Source organism: Sus scrofa, chromosome 4 (genome assembly GCF_000003025.6).
Source record: "Sus scrofa isolate TJ Tabasco breed Duroc chromosome 4, Sscrofa11.1, whole genome shotgun sequence".
NCBI classification, from domain to species: domain Eukaryota; kingdom Metazoa; phylum Chordata; class Mammalia; order Artiodactyla; family Suidae; genus Sus; species Sus scrofa.
This window is the reverse complement of record NC_010446.5, coordinates 29312258-29335043: the sequence shown is the minus strand read 5'-3', so window position 1 is coordinate 29335043 and position 22786 is coordinate 29312258. Positions and strand designations below refer to the sequence as shown.

The 22786-nt window shown below is 34.7% G+C and overlaps 1 protein-coding gene across 1 annotated transcript in view; it reads right to left on the bottom strand.

Annotated features, from left to right (window-relative positions):
• Nucleotides 1-22786, bottom strand: part of EIF3E (eukaryotic translation initiation factor 3 subunit E) — a 54716-nt gene that overhangs the window by 8550 nt on the left and 23380 nt on the right. The window contains exons 8-10 of the mRNA XM_021089027.1: nucleotides 10737-10863; nucleotides 9865-9966; nucleotides 8205-8314 (exon numbers count right to left, since the gene is read on the bottom strand). Coding sequence (XP_020944686.1) covers nucleotides 8205-8314; nucleotides 9865-9966; nucleotides 10737-10863 — 339 coding nt within the window. The remainder of the gene's footprint in view (nucleotides 1-8204; nucleotides 8315-9864; nucleotides 9967-10736; nucleotides 10864-22786) is intronic.

Here is a 22786-nt window from a genome sequence, read left to right as displayed (position 1 = left end):
AGTCTGGGAACTTCCATATGCAGCAAGTGCGGCCCTAAAAAGCAAAAAACAAAAAAACAAACAAAAAAACACTATCACATGACTCAGCAATTCCACTTATCCAAAAGAAATGAAAATACTAACTTGAAAAGATATATGAAAACCCATGTTTACTGCAGCATTATTTACAATAGCCAAGACACAGAAGCAACCTAAGTGTTCACCAATGAATGAATGAAGAAATGAGACAGAGAGATGAACACACATGAATATTATTCAACCATTAAAAGAATGAAATCATGCCATTTGCAGCAACATGGAAAGACCCTGAAGGCATTAAGCCAAGTGAATTAAGTCAGACAGAAAAGGACAAAATACCATATGTCCCTTATAACGTGGAATCTAAAACAAATAAAAAGAGCACTAAGCTCAGCAGATACAGAGAACAGACGGTGTTTGAGGGGCGAGTGTGTGTTGGGAGAAGGGTCAAAATATCCAAAGTTCCAGTTACAAAATAAATTAAGTCTCAGGAGTTCCCCTGTGGCTTAATGGGTTAAGGATCCCACAGTGTCACTACAGCAGCTCAGGCAGATGCTGAGGCTCAAGTTATCCCTGGCCTGGGAACTTCTGCATGCTACAGGTAATGCCCCCCAGAAAAAGAAAGAAAATAAATAAGTCTAGGGATATAATGTATAGCATGATGACTACAGTTGTAATACTATATTGTATATTTGAGAGTTGCCAAAAGATTAAATCTTATCACAAGAAAAAAAAATACAACTATGTGCGGTGATGAATGTTAAATAACTACTTATTATGACAATCATTCCACCTTATAAACAAATATCAAATTATGTTATGCACTTGAAACTAATGTTCTGCTATGTTAATTATGTAATTAAAAAAAAAGAAACCTAAAACAAAAACTATCATTAATATCCTTAGTAAAATTAAAAACCTTTGTGGTATTCTTTCACAAAATAAGAACAGAATGCTATAAAGAAAAAACATTCAAAGAAAAAAGAGTGATAGAGGGCTCACGGAAATTAAATAATAGAGATTTGTTTTTCCGCTACAAAAGATCTGAAAGATACTGAGAAAATCAGAGTATTGAAAACAAAGAGACGGAAAATTTGAGGAAATGATAAGAAAATTGGAAGCCTGGTCCATGAAGTCTAATATCTAAAAACAAATGGAAGTTTCAGAAGGGACAAACAGTGAACATAAGAAATTGTTGAACTCCTTTTTTATTTTTTATTGAGGCAAAAATATGGAACACTTCACAAATTCACATGTCATCCTTGCGTAGGGGCCATGCTAATCTCTGTATCGTTCTAATTTTAGTATATTTGCTGCCTAAGACAGCATCAAATAGACAATTTTAGATGTGAAAAAATTTACCTCCAAAGTCCCCTTCCTTATAAAACTATTGAAGAATATGCTTTACCAAATATGACAGTAAGCCAAGAAAAAGAAAAGCATCCTGTCCAAGGAACTGGAGCTCTATCATAGGCTAAGGGAACCACTAGGACAAGTGACAGAAAGAGACATATATGCACCTGGCACAAGGAGCAACCAGTCTAGATTTTTTGAGAAAGATAAAACTGATAAAATAATCAATTTTGACAAGAGATTTCTAAATTGGCATTGAGTCTGAAGTAGAACTAATGAAAAAGACATTAAGTAGAAGAAGCAAGTAAATGGGAGGAAAATGGCAATTAGTTCTTGGGAAAATAAATACTGAATACTAAAACATAATACAAATTTAACTTTTTTGAAAGAAATCAGTGCTAGTTTGAAAATCAACACTCAATTATATATATTTATATATATAAAAGAGTTCAGAAAGAGTCCCACATACAAATGAGAATTTAAAATGTGGTGTAGGAGTTCCCGTCATGGCTCAAAGGTAAAGAACACAACTAGTATCCATGAGGATGGGAGTTTAATCCCTGGCCTCACTCAGTGGGTTAAAGATCCAGGGTTGCTGTGAACTGTGGTTAAGGTCACAGATGCGGCTTGGATCCCGTGTTGCTGTGGCTCTGGCGTAGGATGGCAGCTATAGCTTCCATCCTTAGCCTGAGAACTTCCACCTGCCGTGGGTAGAGCCCTAAAAAGACAAAAAAAAAAGTGGTGTGGGGGCCTTTAAATCAGTAGGGGCATATTGTTTTGCTAGCTACTTTCTATTCCCCAGTAAATCCTAGATGAATTCAAGAAGAAATAAAGCCATAAAAATCCTAGAAGAAAACAGATAAATCATATATAAACCTATTATGAGAAAGAACTTTTAAATAAAATATAAAATCCAGTACCATAAAGGAAAAGCTTATTAACTTTGACTAAATAAAAATGTAAATCACTCCTTCGGAGGGGAAAAATACAGAGTCCTGTTATTTCAAGGAAGAGTAGAAGTATTTCATCCTCTATTCAATTTCATTAATTAAACATGCTCATGACAGCACAAAATCAGATACTTTTCTTGTTTCTGTAATTAAGATCAGTGGTCCCACTTAAGAACATAAGATATATAAATCTAAATCTGGAGAACCAATTCTGCTTTCATCAACTACAGGCTGACTGTCTATCAGGTTTTCAATGACTAATCTGTAGATAGTCTCTCCTTTCCAAATCCTGCTATGGCCCTTGCCCTAATGTATCTTATATCTTAACAAATAAGGATTTGGGGTCCAGCATTTCACAGGCTTATTAATTACCTGTTTAAATAACCTGGCTTTCCAAATTTAATTTGATAAGCACAATATACTTCAAATGGTATTGACTTAAGCACTAAACTATGGAAACCTTTAGCTTGCTTTTCACTGAAGACCGTGGCTAACTTTTCAGCATACCCAAAGAACTCCAGTCTTTCACAAGGATATGCTATGGCAACTAATTAAATAAGCGTTAAGTATAAACTGTATTAACTGTCAGGAGGAAATAGGAGAAATAGAAAAAAGAAAACAGAAGAAAATCGAGAAATGCTAAATGCTGTGTGTGACAAGTGAAAATTCTCATTGAATTTTCCATCTCATTAGTATATTACTTGATGGTTAACAGAGAAATACAAAGATAATGGCTGCTGAAACTATTTTGTCTCCATCTGGAAATGCACTTTTTATTTCTCTCTAATATCAGGAAGTATAATTAAGAAAATAAATTGCTATGTGGTAATAAAAACTTAAAGAAAAATATTAAGATCTAAAATGTTACTTAATAGAATAAGCAAAACAGAATGACTTCGTAACTTAAATGCAAGAGCATCTGGCAAATACATACTTTTGTTAAAAGCCAAAACTAACCCCCATAGGGAAATTATATTAATGTATGCTCCAATATGTTTATCACACACAGTCAAAATATTACTTCCATACTTTGTTTCTTTCTACAATTGAAAGCTGGTCCAAAAGTTATCCTAGAACAGCTTTTAAGTTTCAGACACACACACCATATCTGATAAACTATTCAGCTATACTAAATTAAATCCCACCACAGTAATCTTTTTTGACAGATGTTACAAACTTTATGGTAAGCAAATTTGTAACTTATCCTACAAATCTATAGGGTTGTATATAAACTGATAAAACATTCTTAATATGCATTTTTAGAAAGATAAGACTATCACATGCGCTTACAGCCATTTAATGAAGAATCCTATCAATGGATGATGTTCCAAATCACAAATGCAAAGAGTTATTTAATAAAGAACCATGGTTTTGTAATATCGAATAGCATTTAAAATGTGCCCACTAGGCAAAGAGACATATCCTTTCCCTCCACCCTCCAAAAAAGATCAACTATCAAATAACTAAATAAACTGGAAGCAGAGATGGGCCAGCATAAACTAGTGAATGGGGTAATTTGTCATAATTAGTATACAGTGGAAAAGAGTCTATTAAAGATATTTCATTTAGAGTTATCAGGTTCATTGAACCTTCAATCCAAATTATTTTCTGGTTTCTTAATATACAAATTATCTCCATGACATTCTACCTTCTCTGTATTTTTCTTCAAAATGCTTACGATAATTTGTAATTTTCTCTTTACTTAATGTTTGTTTCTTCCTTTGGATTTTAAGTTCTGAGGCCGTGCTCCCTACTTTGTACCGAATGCCTGGCCAGAAGAGACACTCATTCCCATTTGTAGTATTTTCTTTAGACAACTGTATTAGTTATACTGTTCATAACTATATCATAATGTATATCATATGTATTTATTCTCTTTAGAAAATTAAACACTACCTTTTATAAGTTTTGCACATTCTTGAAATGACAAAATTATAGAAATGGAGAACAGATGAGTGGCTTCCAGGGGTTAATGCAAGGTGGGAGGGAAATGAATATGGCTATAAAAGCAATTTAAGGAATCTTTGTGGTGAGAAAAATGTTCTGTATCTGAATATATCAACATCAATATGATGGTTGTGATATTCTACTGTGGTTTGTAAGATGTTACCATTGAGGGAAACAAATATTTTATTACTTCTTACAAGTGACGGTTAATCTATTATCATCTCAGTAAGTGTAAGTTTAAAAAAGAGGCTGTGCATCATTAATTACTTAGAGGAGCTTCCCTAAGATCCCCCCAACCCTGAGAATGTTTTAGTTTTTTAGGAGCTGGGCTCAGTCATCCATTATTTTTCTTTCTTTTGAACGCTTCCCACTTGATTCTAATGTAGAGTTAGGACTACAAATCACTAATTTAGAGCAATAATTCCCTAAGGCTGAATGCAAAAGAAACACCTGGGAAGTTTTAAGCCAGATTCTCAAGCCTTGATCCCAAAGATTTTATTCAGCAAGTCTGGGGTAAAGCCAGAAAATTCTATTCTTCTTAAGTTTAAGTTGGTTTTTTTAAGTTCTCCAGATGATTGTGATGTAAAACTATGTTTTAAAACCTCTAGATTAGAGTACAATAATTTTTTCTATGTATTGTCTGAAGGTAAATATTAGCTATTGTTGATCATTACTGTGGATTCCAAGTCCTTGGGATCTGAATTAAGACATCTGCTGTATCTATAAAAGCCCAACTTGGATGCTTAATATTGTTTTCAGCCATATTCCTAAACCATTAAAGCAGCTTTAAATACATGAAGAAGCCTACCCCCATGGACTGGGTCCTACAGACACTCCCCACTATCACCCCCCTAAACTTTACAACCTGAGAGCTCACTGCTGCTCTCATTATCATTTCTTTACTTCATGCCCTACCTTAATTCATTTTATACTAAAACTATTAAAGCACTGATTTTTCACTCCATTACTCTAGCAAGCTATAATTATGTGCCTAAAAAAACTGGCAACCTGATACATTGGTTCTCAATCCTGGATATGTTTTGGAATTATCATCCTAAATGGAATAGCATAGTAGCCCTATTTATTACAAAGCACAGCACAGAACAGCATAGCATAGCATAGAGAGAAAACCTGATTCAGAAAGTTTAGGGTGGTTTCAGGGAATCTGTATTTGTAAAATAAAAAACAAAACTGTACAAATTCTGGACACAGAATTAAACACTGACTTATAGTTTCCATCTTGATCCTCTGGCCCAAGTGATAATACCAACAACACATCAGTTTAAATCTGCTATTTCTAAAAATATCAATTATTCACAATGAAAAAGAATGACTTTTAATGAGGGACAATACATGAATGTCAGAGACCTATTAGCTCAGGTTCTTTCATTAAATAGGACCTAAGCAGCCTAATGTCTCTAAGCCTTCAGTTTCTCAGTTATAGATGGGTAGCTACAAAACAAAGGAGTTGTACTGCGTCAATGTCTTGTAAAACTGGGTTTCCAGAAGTCAGAGTCATGTGGTTCAAAAAGTTAAGAGAGAAACTAAAGAGAGGTACAGGCTAAACAAGATGAAGGGGCTCTGACTTGATATGTTTATATGCACACACATTCATCTTCATAATACTGTAAGTCCTACACACAAAATTTAAAAACCATGGTTCTAGAACCTGAAACCTGAGCCACATTTAAAGTGCTCAAAAAACCTATGGTTATTGGATACTATACTGAGAAATGTACACACTTCCATCACTACAGAAAGTTCTATTGAGAAGTCCTACTGTCAATGATTCCATAGCTGTGTCTTGTTGGATTAAAAACACACTAAAATTTCTTCCAGCTCTAAAATTCTTCCCCAGCATCTGAAGGAAATTCATTAATTAATGTATTCAAAAATCACCTAATTAAGTAAAACATTCCACAGGTAGCCAAAAACATTTAAACAACCTAAGTGATAAGGCAACACTATTAATAGAAGAGAGAAAAGATATCTGGACTTTAAAAAGCCACTAAATGCTTTAGACTTTATCTAAAACCGCACACACAAACTCACAAATACAGGAATCAAAGAACTACAGCAATCAAAGAAAAAAAGTCATACACTACACTGAGATGTCTAAGAAATTCCTTAGAGAATGATAATGTCACATGAAAATTTACAGACGCAGTCCCACTCTATTACCTTCCTTGAGCTGTACATCACTCTTGAGTGTACATCTTATTAGAGAAACATTTTATATATTTTACTGTTAAAAATATTAAGCTGGATCTCCAAAGGCAAAATAATGAATACAAGGTCCCAGAGTTAATAAAGGATAACTGGAACAAACCTTCCTATTCATGGCAGCTCTGAAGCAAACATCAAAGTAAAAAAAACATTGTCATAAAAACCAACAAAAACCATACAAACAAAAAAAGCATTATCACAGACAAAAATAATGGACAGATGCCTTAATACAAAGGAAAAACATTTATTTAACAAGTATTTATTGAGCATCTATACAAAGTTAGTAAGCCAGGTGCTAAAGATGTTTTTAAAATCTGCCCTCAAAAGGCTCACAGCAAGGACAGTTAAATGAGTTATGAACAAAAAGGCCACTCAAGTGATCAGTTTCTCATGAGAAATGGGGGAAAGTCTAAAAGGGAAACCAAAATATTAACATCCTTCCTCCTTAAGTCTGAAAAATAAATCTTAAAAAAAATAAAAAAGCAATGTAAAAATTCAGTTACCTATTGTCCCAACCAATGGCGTATTAGGACTATTTCCATGTATTCTTTAAGAGAATCGAATTTTTTAAAATTATATGTCTGTTAGCTATAGTAAAGTACTAATAAAATAGAAGTCATGGCTTCAACTCCCATAGGAAAAGCCCCACATTACAATATTTCTAACTCTGAATAACCACTTCAATGACAACCCACTACAATGAGGGAAGCAAGTATGGACGCCTTAGCAAAAACAAATGGCACTCAAGTAAAACTTTGGTCTACATATAATTCCTAAGAGGTAAGCATTTAAGTAGTAAGTCCTTAAACATTTATGGATCATTTACTGTTTGACTTCATCCGTGGCCAAAAGCCACTGTTATTTTTCAAGTTCTAATATGTAAAACTAGTTTCTCATAAGTTTCACAATTTTTTCACAGTAATTTTCTCAAACAACAAAGAAACTTTCAGCTGAAATTCGCCATAATTTTTTCATGTTTCAACACTTTAGGATGTTACAGTTTACTATAAGAGAATTCAAATATACAATTAAATAACAAATTAACTAAAATGATTACCAAATGTGGTCTTTTCAACAGTATTTCTGATTTACTAGAGGACTAACTCCTTACTTGAACTCATGTCGAAGACCATTCTAAAACGGGTTGCTGTCCTTTTCTCCCTAAGTAATGGTATAATAGTACTCTTTTAAAAGGTAACTTTTTTTTTTTTTTTTTTGTGCCACCTGTGGCATATGGCCTTCCTGAGCCAAGGATCAGATCTTAGCCTCAGTTGTGACCTACAGTGCAGCAGCTGCAGCAATGCTAATCCTTAACCTTCTGTGTCAGGCCAGGGATTCAACCAGTGTTCCAGGGCTCCAGAGACACTGTTGATTCTTTGGCACCACAATAGGAACTCCTAAAGGGTACCCCTTTAAAATGGTCACTGACTATTATAATACTACCTTGAAGTTATCATATTCAAAAATCATGCTGTCCCCTTTAACACATGGAAACTAAAGAAGTAGGATCTGTATGTACCATTCCAGAATTCAAACAGAAGTTAAGATTTTAATAAATCACTATAAGATTATTTCTTTTTTCTTCTAAAGCAAAGAGAGATAAAATAAAAATCCAATTAACTGGAATCCTATTAAGTCTAACTTTATAATAAATGAAAGTTTCCAGAAATCTGAAAGTAGAAAATACAAATCAAATCAGGGTGTTCTTACTTAATGCTGATACACTGATGGATGCGACAAAAAGTCTCAAATATGAAAAGACGAGCATTTTCAATGAAATCCTCAAGACAAGCCACCAAAAAGAAATCATTCACTAGCACCTATGTGTATAAAATATAAAAGAAAAAAATTAATGGTGTTGACAAGCAATTTTTAAAAATTAGTCTCAAACATTTTATACTTTACTCATTACTCCATTCACAATTCTCTCATCTAACAACACAAGTTCTACACTATAGCACTATCTAGAACATTATGTTCAAGTCTTCAGTAATTTAAACAAGTAAATGAAAGCTACAAGAATAAGAACTAAGAACTGCAATGTTCTCCTTGTTTCACTGACAACTTAAGCAATCTTGTAACAAAGCTTTGTCCTGTCATTATCCTACATAAATGCTCTTAGATAACATATCTTTTCCATCTATTTAAAATAGTTATGAGTGGACTCAATATAAGCATATTTCTGTGATAGTAAGCAGACTTAAAAATCTAAAAGAGAAAAATTCAAGGGGTGGCACCTATTCCACAGATAGTATCATAATTAAAAGAATATTTCAACTTTGAAAATAGCAACCAAGTGCCCCACTGCCTTGGCAAGACCTAGATACTCAGCATTACAAATATATATCAATATTTAATAACATGACATTTGACTTCATATACACAAATGGATTCTAATTTTGTCCAGTGTTTGAAAATCACCTCTAAAGGTATACTTACATAATTTCCTTTTCTTAGACAAATTAAGATCTTAGTCCTTCAAAAAATTCTTTCCATTTCTGTGTGCTAACATTTGGGTTCAGAAATGAAACTGACAGCTAGTAATTTGTTTGGTAAATGCATTCAACAGGTAAAAATTCTTAGTTTCTCAAAAGTTGCAAACCAACTTATTCAAAAAGAAACCATAAATCTAACGCTTTCAGTTGTTCTCAAAGTATTTTAGTTTCTACCAACCAACATAAGACACTGTAGTTAAATTCAGTTTCAGCTTGACTGATTTATATCGAATGTTAAATATGATCATGTGAAAAATTGTAAAGAAAGGCCTGGTTCTGTAACAAAGTGGAAACACAGTTGTGATCTAAAAGTCCATATGACTTTTCCTATATATATAAAATATATCACATACTTACTCATTCAGGATAAGATATGAAATTGTATGTGAATTTCATAATGCCCCTGATATTTTAACAACTGTGCTAACAAAAGGGATACACATATAGCAATAACATTAAAAATTTCTTCACCCCAGCACATTTTAAAACAATCTGCCTGCCTTTTTTTTTTTTTTTGCATTTCTAGGGCCACATGCGCAGCACATGGAGACTCCCAGGCTAGGGGTCTAATCGGAGCTGTAGCTGCCAGGCTACACCACAGCCACAGCAACACAGGATCCGAATTGCATCTGCAACCTACACCACAGCTCGCGGCAATGCCGGATCCTTAACCCACTGAGCAAGGCCAAGGATCAAACCTGTGTCCTCATGGATGCTAGTCAGACTCCTTACCTGCTGAGCCACAAGAGGAACTCCAAAACAATCTGCCATTTTAAGATTATGAACATATCCAATATAATTACTTTAATAGAACTACAAAGTTAATTCTTACATCTCCACATTTAAGAATGTTATAAGTAAAAATTTATACTTACTGATTCACATTCCCTCAGCTTTTTCTGAGCCCCATCAAAGTCAAAATTAACATACAAGCATTCAACAAACTCTGTAATTGGGTCTTTATATGTGTAAGACTCCTGTAAAATTAAATCAAAGGTCATGTTGGATCTGATTCAACATTGTTTAGTACATTGCCCCAAGAATAGCTCTATTTTATTTTCTCCTGCCTTACCATTAATTTCTAACAAATTTATAACAAAGTACTATCTTCTAAAAGCAATTGCTCACATACTAATTCCACACCACACCTTGGCCTTCCAGACTAAGTTCTCGAAATTCTCATCCTAGAACCATTCCAAAAGCTTTCAAATTCCTCTACTGCCAAAAGTTTCCCTTAGTCAATAAACAGTGATGAACTTGTCCAAGTAAAAGGGTACCCATATCTTGCAGAATAAAATTGTCTTTTTGTACTTAAATTATTCTTAGATCAAATAAATATTTAAGTGTGTGTGTGTGTGTTTTTTTAAGTTATTGCTGAGAAATTTACTAAAAATCAGCCAGTAGGGCTATAGCTTTTGTACAACTTGGGGACTATTAAAATTACACTCCATGTAAAAGTCACTACTCTGGAATTATGTAGGTGGTGGCCTTCCAAAAGACTTCTAGGCTCCAGATCTCTCTGACTCTTTGCAGTAAGACCAACACTAGTAACAATGTGTATTAGGTATCCAACTAGCAGAGGGCAGTATTCATTCATACCACATCTACCATAAGTATATCTTGAACTTAAAGATCTCTTCATGTATACTTTAGGTAGCCTTTCCTTAAGAATAAATACTTTAGAAAAAGAGGTTAGACTGAAAAGTATAGGTATATTTTAATTATCAGTGAAGACTTTAGTTTTTACCTGTTGAATAACTTTGACCAGATCTTTTAGTACCTGCCGGCGTTTTCGAACATCTTTGTTTGTTATGACTGCTGTGGTCAAATAGCGGAGTATGTGTGGACACATCGTTTGAATTGCATTCAGATACCTGTGGTAAAAATAAAAAAGTTACTTAAGTTACCCAGTTTTTCTAGATCTATAATCTCTGTGATTTAAAGAAAGCACTTGAGCAGCCCACTAAACTGCACTGTCCTAGGATGTAAAAACTTAAGAATAAATGTTATAAGGGACATCTCCAAGAAAAAGTCTACATGATGAGAACACTAGCTGGTATTTTCCAATTTGGAGTGAGATGAGAGACTCACTTAAGAGGTAAATAATCCTATTACCATTGGTGAGTAAAAGGATTTTAGAAGACCCTTATACATGCTGTTAGTCTGTTTCAAAAGATTGCATTTACCTACAAATCAAAACTACCATGAGATACCACCTCACACCAGTCAGAATGGCCACCATTACTTAAGTCCACAAATAACAAGTGCTGGAGGGGCTGTGGAGAAAAGGGAACCCTCCTGCACTGCTGGTGGGAATGTAAACTGGTACAACCTCTATGGAGAACAATTTGGAGATACCTTAGAAGTCTATCCATAGAATTTTCACAAGACCCTGCAATCCCACTCTTGGGCATATATCCAGACAAAACTTTACTTAAAAGAGACACATGCACCCACATGTTCATTGCAGCACTATTCACAATAGCCAAGACATGGAAACAACCGATATGTCCATCAACAGATGATTGGATCAGGAAGATGTGGTATACATACAACAATGGAATACTACTCAGCCATAAAAAAGAACGACATTTACAGCAACATGGATGAAACTAGAGACTCTCATACTGAGTGAAATAAGTCAGAAAGACAAAGACAAATACCATATATCACTTATAACTGGAATCTAATACACTGCACAAATGAACATTTCCACAAAAAAGAAAATCCTGGACTTGGAGAATAGACTTGTGGCTGCCTGGGGGGAAAGGGAGGGAGTGGGAGAGATCAGGAGCTTGGGGTTATTCGGATACAACTTAGAATGGATTTACAATGAGATCCTGCTGAGTAGCATTGAGAACTATGTCTAGATACTTACATTGCAACAGAACAAAGAGTGGAAAAAAAATGTATACATGTAAATGTAACTTGGCCCCCATGCTGTACAGCGGGGGGGAAAAAAAAGATTGCATTTACCTATCAGAACAATGTATAAAAGACTATGTGCAAAACACTCTTCGTATTTAGAAAATAAGGCACTTAAAGCATTCAATTCAGGGTATGAAAGATTGCAAATTATTCTGATGATCCGCATCTGGCCATCCTCTGTCATTCTGTGTTTATCTTGTATTTCTCCTGCTCAAAGTTCTTATATAGGGCCCCAATTTTTATCTCTGAGCACCAAACACTATATGCCAAGTCTGGAAATACCTGTCAATAAAGTCCATTTCTCTTAATCAAATCTCCAAGCCTCAAAGTACTCATCTACCTCCATCTCCCACCACACCACCACTGACTGCCTCCTGCTTTCCTCTTTTTTTTTTTTTGGTAACACCCACAGCAAGCAGAAGTTCCCAGACCAGGGATCAAACCCCAGCCATAGCAATGTGAACGCAGATCTTTAACCTGGTGGGCCAGATACTTTATCTTCCAAGTTCTCCCAGACTATGTTAATAAAATAAATCTTTATACTGTGTCACACTGTAGATTCCCCATAAGTCTTCTCTGAACTCTTTAGAGGACCCTAGAATCTGATAATAATCTAACACTTAATAAAATCTACTTAGCCCTCCTTAAATTCTCTCTAAACAAGGCAGAGTATAAAAAGAATCAATATTCACTCAAGAAAAAAACAATTTCTAGGAAAAGATAACTAAACAAATCATCTTAAAGTTTCATCATCTGAAAAACTAAACCTGAGTTTCGGGCAGTTTTTTTTTTTTTTTTTTTAAGGCCACACCCATGACATGTGGAAGTTTCCAGTCTAGGGGTTGAATTGGATCTAAGGCTGCCAGCCTACACCATAGCCATAGCAACACAAGATCAGAGTCACATCCTCAACCAACACCACAGCTCACAGCAATGTCAGATCCCCGATCCACTGAGCAACGCCAGGGATTGAACCAGCATCCTCATGGATACCAGTCAGATTTGTTTCTGCTGTGCCACGAGAGGAACTCCCCAGGCAAAAAATTTTAAATGAAATATTTGCTAGGCAAAAGTGATTGCCTTGGTACTCTCTTATCAGAAATATATACAAGCACTGGAGAGCATGATTGTTTCTTAATCACTTTTGAAGTAGGTAATTTTAGCAGGCATTTTATGAACCTCATTCATGAATTTATCATAAAAGATAAATAACTATAAGCTTATTTTGTATGATGTTAAACATATTTATTTTTACTTATCCTTTCTTTATATCATTGCACCATGAACAATTTCATTGCTTTTACTGAAGAATAACTTCCTCAGGCAATTATCTCTTGTGTGAGTACATTGCAAGTATCAGCAAAATTTTTGTAGAGGGCCAGATAATGAATATTTTAGGTTTTGTAGGTTGTGAGGTGAGACTGAGACTATTAATCAGGGACTTAAATAAAAAAAAATTCTTAAAACATTTTATTGACAGGACTCAAAATGTAATAGTTGAGTACAATTTTTTATCATTTGAATCCACTAATGAGAAGTCTAGAATTCCTTTAATAGGGTAACTTTGCTTAAGTGGGTTCAAAGTTTGAGATCACTGTCACTAAAATTTACTGCAAATATTTATCTGTTAATGCTGACCAATGAGAGATTTTACAGACTTAACCTATGAAAATGATTTTCTACATGTATAGGTACTACCGAATACTGATATCAATCAACAGGCATAAGATTTTAATTTAGCATATTTTCACTTAGAAGTCTTTCATAAAATTCTATTAAATTCTTTTTTTTCATTTAGGGCCTCATCTGTGGCATATGGAAGCTCCCAGGCTAGGGATCAAATTAGAGCTGCCACTGCCAGCTTACATCACAGCCACAGCAACACCAGATTCGAGCCACATCTACAACCTAGCATCTGTAACCTATACCACAGCTTGTGGCAATGCCAGATCCTTTAACCCACCGAGTGATGCCAGCGACGAACCGCACCCTCACAGACACTATGCTGTGTTCCTAACCCACTGAGCCACAACAGGAACTCCAAAATTCTTCTTTTGACATCACATTTTAGCATATCATCACACTGCAGATAAATCACTTTCATTTCAATTGCGGTGAAATTTATTTTTAAATATAAAAATTTCCTTTGTACTTGTATTGAGGTCTAAAACTTTCTGAAGTTACAATTTGAATTAAAAAATGTATCTGCTGGAGTTCCCGTTGTGGCGCAGTGGTTAACGAATCCGACTAGGAACCATGAGGTTGCAGGTTCGGTCCCTGCCCCTGCTCAGTGGGTTAAGGATCCTGAGTTGCCCTGAGCTGTGGTGTAGGTTGCAGACGCAGCTCGGATCCCACGTTACTGTGGCTCTGGCGTAGGCCAGTGGCTACAGCTCCGATTCAACCCCTAGCCTGGGAACCTCCATATGCCGCAAGAGCGGTCCAAGAAATAGCAAAAAGACAAAAAAAAAAAAAAAAAAAAAAAAAAAAAAAAAAAGTATCTGCTAAAAATCTGTATTGAAATGAAGGTGTAATTCACCACCACCCCCTTTTTTTTTGCTTTTCAGGACCGCACCTGCGGCATATGGAAGTTCTGAGGCTAGAGGCTGAATTGCAGCTGTAGCTGCTAGCCTACACCACAGCCACAGCAACACAGGATCTGAGCCCTGTCTGAAACCCACATCACAGCTCATGGCAATGCCAGATCCTTAACCCACTGAGTGAGGCCAGGGATTGAACCCATATCCTCAGATAACTAGTCGAGTTTGTAACCCACTGAGCCAGAAAGGGAACTCCTCATTTCTTCCTTTAACTTTCAAAAGAATGTAAAATGTATAAAGCAGCTGCATATTTCATTATATGTTAACTGTCATCAAAATGATTATTGGAATATAAGTTTTGCATATAAGTCCTGTTTTGATTTGTAATTTTAAGTCGAATTAATTAAGAAACATTATCGAGTCTAGAGCCATTCAGGGCTTTGTGACAGTGGTTAAGGGCAATTTTTTTGTTGAAAATTTCAATCTTGCCTAAGCTCAAAAAAGTCACAGTAAAACTTTTGTCACTGCTAAGCCATCTCACCAGCGTACCAGTAGGTAAAGTCAAGATACTCTATTTGTCTGACAAAAATGCATGGATTGACAACAGTTAAGTCCACGATAGCAAATGAGGTTCACTGCTGACAATAACGGTTCAATAATACACCACACATTCAAGTATTTTCCACAAAGTATCTGGAAATGAGTAATGCCATCAATAATTATAAGGCCTTGAACATCTCACATTTTCACAAGCCTTGTAAATTTGTCCAAATGAGCATTTTTCCCCTCCACAATATATTTGCCACCAGAAGTTTTAAAACATCTCAACAGATTCTACTTCAGGTTATACTAAATTAGTGTCTTCTCAACTTTAGAGACTTTTTCACCTGTAGTTGTTCCACATAGACTTTTCATAAAGCATGTTCTTCAGTCATTTCAAATCTAGCACCAACCAACAACTAGCCATACTGGTAAACATCTGTCGACTCATCAAGAGTCAAGGAAAACCACTAAAAATCATATGCTTTACTCCATATGCCATGAGTGTGGCCCTAAAAAGAAAAAAAAAAAAGCTTTTTTTAAAATTGATTACTAATGTTGCTCTCAATATCTTCAATTCTGAGTAATTATTCTCACCAAAAGGCAAATAGTTTTAAACAAATTCATTTTTCTGGACGTATTTCTTTGGCTGCTGCAACTGAACATAATTTAACAGAATCACCACTGATAAATGGCTTTCCTTACTTGGCTAACAAAAGAGCTGCTCAGGAACTTATTTTGTTTGAAGCCCCATTTCATTATTTTTGCAAGGAAAATTCTGCTGTGGTGTGATGTTCTGTTTTAAATTTCCTCATTTTTCTGATAGTTGCTTTGCAATCTGTTGGAGCTACTGTAATGAGTGATTACACTCTGATAATGTGGATGTGCACTATATTCTTTCAACATATCTACAGTTCAGTACTTTGCTTTCTAATTTGAAACAAAATTAATTTCTACTCCACACTCCACTGTGCCTTAAAATTTAAGACACCTGAAGTCCACTTTTCTCTTCTTGTTTTGAAATAATAAGTATACATTGGTAATAAAGGTTGCAGTACAGTGACACCCATGGCACTTAAAACTTCACCTAGTTACCACCTGCAGCATCACTGGGATTCATCCACTAAGTAGCACAGTGAGGCAAGAAGAGTTCATAACATACAATCTCTGCCACAACAATTCAACTCTTGCCATTATAGTTCAAAAGCAGCCAAAGACAATCAATAGATCAATGACTGTGTGTTTCAGTGAAAATTTATGGACACTAAAATTGCAACTTCATGTAATTTTTATAACACAAAATATTATTCTTTTCATTTTTTTTTCAACCACTTAAAATGTAAAAGCCATTCTTAGATTACAGGCCATATAAAAAAAAGGCAGTGGGCCACAAGATTAGCCCATTTTTTTTAATAATTTTTTTTTTTCTTTTTTGGCCACCACTGCAGCATGTCTGAAGCCAGGGACTGAGCCTGAGCCACAAAAGTGAAACTCCAGATCCTTAACCACGAGGCCACCATGAACTCCTATTAGCTCATAATTTTAGTCCCTAGTTTGCAGATCCTGGTGTACAGCATTATTGTAGCTGACTTCTAAACGTAGCAGGGAATCGCTACCTGCTAGGGTGGAAGTGATCTTTTCTATGTAGTATGTATGTAGGTATGTATGTATATATGCATGGATGTTATACTGATCCATACATAAAGGAAGAAAGTGGGGATTAAGGGTGATTCTGGAGAAGTTATCTTAGTTCACACGCTTGTAGGATCAGTAATTATATATTTAGTTCAAATATAAACAAAACCATAGATTTGGTTAACAGCCTATATCCACAACTATTGTGCTCTTTTGTTCTACTACTTTTTTATATCATCTTTCTTTTTTAAATCAAAATTTAAAGGTCAAATCAATTTTCATCTTCATTGGACTGTTCTAACTTTTTAAGGTCTCAATGATAGCTGTTATATATTTACACTGTGTTTAGCATGCACAATATATCTGCATATAATTATGTTCTTAAGACACTTCTTTTCAATTATACACTACGTAAGAAAGGCTATACCTCCTTAAATTATTTTTAAGTTATTATTAAAATTATTTTTCCTTTAAATAAGAGCTTCAGTATTTACTGAGCTCTGAAGTATAATTTTATTTTGTGATTTTTATTTTTTCCATTATAGTTGATTTACAGTGTTCTGTCAACTTCTAATATACAGCAAAGTGACCCTGTCATACATATATATAAATTTTTCTTTTTTCTCACATTATTCTCCATCATTTTCCATCACAAGTGACTAGATATAGTTACCACTGCTACAGAGCAGGATCTCGCTGCTTATCTGAAGTAATTTTATTTTATTTTTTTGTCTTTTTGCCATTTCTTGGGCCACTCCCGTGGCACATGGAGGTTCCCAGGCCAGGGGTTGAATGGGAGCTGTAGCCATGGGCCTACACCAGAGCCACAGCAACGCGGGATCCGAGCCGCGTCTGCAACCTACACCACAGCTCACGGCAATGCCAGATCCTTAACTGAGTAAGGCCAGGGATCGAACCCGTAACCTCATGGTTCCTAGTTAGATTCGCTAACCACTGAGCCATGACGGGAACTTCTGAAATAATTTTATGATGGTTAAGTAAAAATGTTTATTTTCTCCCTAGTACAACACTGCTCCAATTGCACTTTTCATGAAAGTTTTTTTATAGTATTTTCTAATTATAAGCCAGAACATTTAGCAATCAAAGGATAAGGTAGAATATGCCACTAAATTAAAAAAATATTTAAATATCTATTACATGGGGGATGCTACAAAGACATGAAGATTAAAAATTTTGCTCTTACATATACATATAATCTAGTTGGGGAATAAAGCATTATTAAGTTTCTTAAAAAGAGACATTAAATAATTTAAAAAGACATTTTATAATTAAATTCCAAATATAAGGTGGGCACAATGGTCAGCATCTCATGAAGGAAGTAAACCTGAGCTGTAGTTTGAAAAACAGACAGGCTTTGAATTCATACAAAAAAGAAAGGTACTTCCAGAAAGACAGGGTGAAAAAATTTTAAAAAGCATGACTTAGTAGAACTTTAAAGGATGGATTTTTAAATGGGGAATTTAGAGATCATCCTGAGCTAATGCAGGTAAAATATCTACATGAAAAAGTTTTCTTATCGGGAAGAATAAAGGCAGAAGGGTAAATCAGGACAAACTCTGGACACCATCTAGTTGACTATGAATAGTAAAAAATTAAATTTCTTAGGACATTTATGTTACTTCTATTTAGAAAACAAATATTCGTTAGCTAACTGAACTTTGAATTTTTTTTTTTTTTTTTTTTTTTTTACAACTGGAGAGTAACTAGGGCATTGTATTACAAATGCATTCTTTTCCCTAATAGCATCTACATTTGGTGGCAAAGCCTCATCTCTAATAGCCTACAAACAATGTTCTAGCTTATACCTGATACCATATCTTATATATTTTGTTACATTTAAAAGTTCAACATTTTTCAAATGTGTAAATCATCTCCATTTTAGATTCAGAATAAATTATAGCAGAAATGGCAATATATACGATGTAAGAGACTTTAACCTGCACCGTCATCTAGACTCTCACTTCAAGGACAAAAGTATAAATTATCTCCAAAGTACTTTCTTATTTTAAAAAAGTCTGAAATCACAATCCATACAAACTATCAATTTAACATACGCAATAAACCACATTAAACTGTACTCCTATGCTATTAGAAATAAAAAAACAGAAAAATGTGATACATTCTCTATTATTACCTACTACCCACCAGAGAAAACTGAAAACCATACTAATTGTAGACATACAAATGACATACTACTTCCTGGAAGATATTCTACTTAATATGCAATCTAGGAAAATGGCTAAAACAATGATCTGTCAAGTCAACTGAGTGTATTCTAAAGTTAGACTCAAACAAACATCAAAATAAGTCCAAGACATTACTAATAAGGAAGAAAACATGATGGCAATCTGATCCTATAGCAAGTGAAAAAGATGAGCATAGTACTTTACTGAGAACCGAAAATTGTAAATTGTAATAATACTAAACGTTTTCTTCCTCTTCTTCTTTTTTTTTTTTTTTTTTTTTGTCTTTTGTCTTTTTAGGGCTGCACCCACAGCATATGAAGGTTCCCAGGCTAGGTGTCTTATCGGAGCTACAGCTGTGGGCCTATGTCACAGCCACACCAACACCAGATTTGAGCCATATCTGCGAACTACACCACAGCTCACGGCAACGCTGGATCCATAACCCACTGAGCAAGGCCAGGGATTGAACCCACAACCTCATGGATCCTAGTCGGATTTGTTTCTGCTGCACCACGACAGGAACTCCTGAACAGTTTTTTCTTTTTAACATTTTGCTAACAGGCTATTTCTGTTAAAAAAAAAAAAAAAAAAAAAAAAAAAAAAAAGAAGTCCAAATGGCATTGCAGGTTCTTACTGGGAGGATGAAAATGTTAAAAAACCAATTTATGGTAATGGCTGCACCACCTGGTAAAGATGCTAAAAATCAATGAATTGTAAACGAAAAATGAAATCGTCTGCTACCTAAGAACAAATCACAGTAGTAGCATCACACTATACTAGTCACTGTTATGTTTTAACAACCACATTCTTGCAGTTAAAAAAAAAGTTCTCCTTAGAAATCTATACATAGAACTTCCATATGACCCCGCAATCCCACTCTTGGGCATCTATCCGGACAAAACTCTACTTAAAAGAGACACGTGCACCCGCATGTTCATTGCAGCACTATTCACAATAGCCAGGACATGGAAACAACCCAAATGTCCATCGACAGATAATTGGATTCGGAAGATGTGGTATATATACACAATGGAATACTACTCAGCCATAAAAAAGAATGATGACATAATGCCATTTGCAGCAACATGGATGGAACTAGAGAATCTCATACTGAGTGAAATGAGCCAGAAAGACAAAGACAAATGCCGTATGATATCACTTATAACTGGAATCTAATATCCAGCACAAATGAACATCTCAGAAAAGAAAATCATGGACTTGGAGAAGAGACTTGTAGCTGCCTGATGGGAGGGGGAGGGAGTGGGAAGGATCGGGAGCTTGGGCTTTTCAGATACAATTAGAATAGATTTACAAGGAGATCCTGCTGAATAGCATTGAGAACTTTGTCTAGATACTCATGTTGCAACAGAAGAAAGGGTGGGGGGAAAACTGTAATTATAATGTATACATGTAAGGATAACCTGACCCCCTTGCTGTACAGTGGGAAAAAAAAAAAAAAATGTAATAAAAAAAAAAAAGTTCTCTTTTGGCTCATTGGGTTAAGGATCTTGCACTGTCACTGCAGTGGCTTAGGTTGCGGCTGTGGAGAAGGTTTGATTTGTCCTAAGAACTTCCAAATGCTACAGGTGTAGTCAAAAGAGAGAAAGAAGAAGCTAACTTCGATTATGTCCTTGATAAGGTAGTAAAATTCTTAATTTTCAAAAATTTCAACCCTTGAGTACTAATCTTTTTAATATTCTATATGACTAAAATGGGAAGTGTGTAGAAGATCTTCTGCTGAACACTTCAGTGTTATGGTTGTCTTAAGAAAAAGTACTTGTATGACTGAGCTGCAAGGTGAACCAGCAGCTCAGTCTTACAAAAAAGCTGCTTTATTCACAGAACTATTTATACTTGAAAGAACGACAGTCAAAGGAGTTCCCTGGTGGTTCAGCAGGTTAAGGATCAGCATTGTCACCACTGTGGTTTGGGCCACTGCTGTGATGTGGGTTTGATCCCTGGCCTAGGAACTTCCACATGTCACAGACATGGCCACAACAAACAAGCAAACAAATAAAAACAACAACCACAAAGAAGACAGCCAAACCAAAGCTATTCTTGGGTACTGGGCAGATTATTTTCCAGAAAATGAAGTATAGCCTATTCTTCAATAAAAACAAATGATAAAATTAGCACTTTCAAAAAAAAGGTAGTATTTTGGAAAATATGTTAACTGTCATCAAGAGTTTGATGACTTCCCAATACTTTAAGACTGTTCTAATGGGTTTAGTAGTGAAATTAAAAACGTGATTTGTTTGGTATTATATTTAACTCCCTGAACCTGTACTTTCCAAACAACAAATACATAGTATTAAAAAAATCATGCATGGGGCAGTTTCCTGGTGAGCTAGCAGTTAAGGATTTGGTACAGTCACTGATGTGGGTGGGGTCTGATCCCTGGCCCAGGAACTTCTGCAAGCTGCAGGTGCGGGCAAAAAAAAAAAAAATCATGCATAGGTAAAAGATCCATTTAAAGTGCAAGATCAACCAATATAGTTTAAGAATTCTAGTGTGATTTGGAATCCAAAAAAATCAAATGCTACAGCTTCAAATCCCACATTACGATAACTTTTAAGAAATTACTACTTGTCGAATTCTGGTGTATTATCAAAAAAAAAAGGTAATTCACAACTATCTGAAAAGGCTATTAAAACACCTCTCTTTCCCAACTACATGCACCTGTGAGGCTAGATTTTCTTTATATCCTTCAAACAAAATAACATATCTCAAGAGACTAATGGAAAATCAGGTATGAAAGTGGACATGAAAATCTAGCTGTCAATTAAGCCAGAAATGTAAGGGTCTGCAAAAATGTAAAACAATGCCACTCTTACCACTAAACTGATTTTTTAAAAGTTACTTTTCATAAAAATACATGTCAACTATAACAAATTTACTATTTGTCAATTAATATATTTTAAAATTTCTCGGTCTTAATTTCTAATACAGTATAAACAGATTTAGCCAACACAAATAAAATTATACTCAACAATTCTTAATAGTGTAAAAGGGTTTCAAGACCAAGAAGTTTAAGAACTGTTCACCAGTAACAACAAGGTTTCCCAAAGGTAATTCTGATGTATCTTTTTCTTCTAAACATCCGAATTTTTTTTTCTCTGCAGTGTGTATACCTAATTTGGGTCCTGGAAGGGGTAAGAGGCTCTTACTGGATATTAGGGTTGGTCCTATTTGCTTACAAAGAGAGTAACTCCCCATGTATACCTAGTTCATTTAATCTTCCAAAATTAGTAATTGCAACATTTACTAATATACTGCAAGTTTTATTTTCAGTGCCTTTGTTCTGTTTTTCAGTACTTTTAATCAAGGTTTTAAAAGTCAAACGAATACTCAAAGCTAGGAATTAATTTCTGAGTGCTGCCTTGGCAGATATTTCACAATTGTTAACATCTAATTTCTTCTCTGATGCAGTTATTTATAAAACTTTTAATAATTTCTAGTTTTACTGTTCTGTCCAGAAATCAAAATACGTAAAATTTCTACTTTTTAAAATTTTACCAAGAGATTTTTAACAGCATACGGTACTGTCTTTTTTGGTATATGAACTACTGAAATACGAATGAAGGTATTAAGCAGATTTGTAGAATACAGCTTGATAATTAACTGTCTTAACTCTAAGTAGTTATTTTAATTTCTATGATCATGAATCTTTATCTTAAATTTTTTTTAAAAAAATCTACCTTTTTGCATTGTTTCCCTTTATAAAAGTTTGATTTTTTTCTTTAACAAAACTTGCTTCAATCTCAATTCAACTACCCTTTTATTTCTATTATCTATATAATAAATGGTTCTTAAATATATTGTTTTAATTTTATAAAAGCAAGGTTGTCAGGAATAAATCCACACCATTTCCCCCTCATTTGTAGATAATTTTCACAGTAGGTTTGAACATTTTACTTTTCTTGTTTTACACTTCCTTTCATTACTTACAA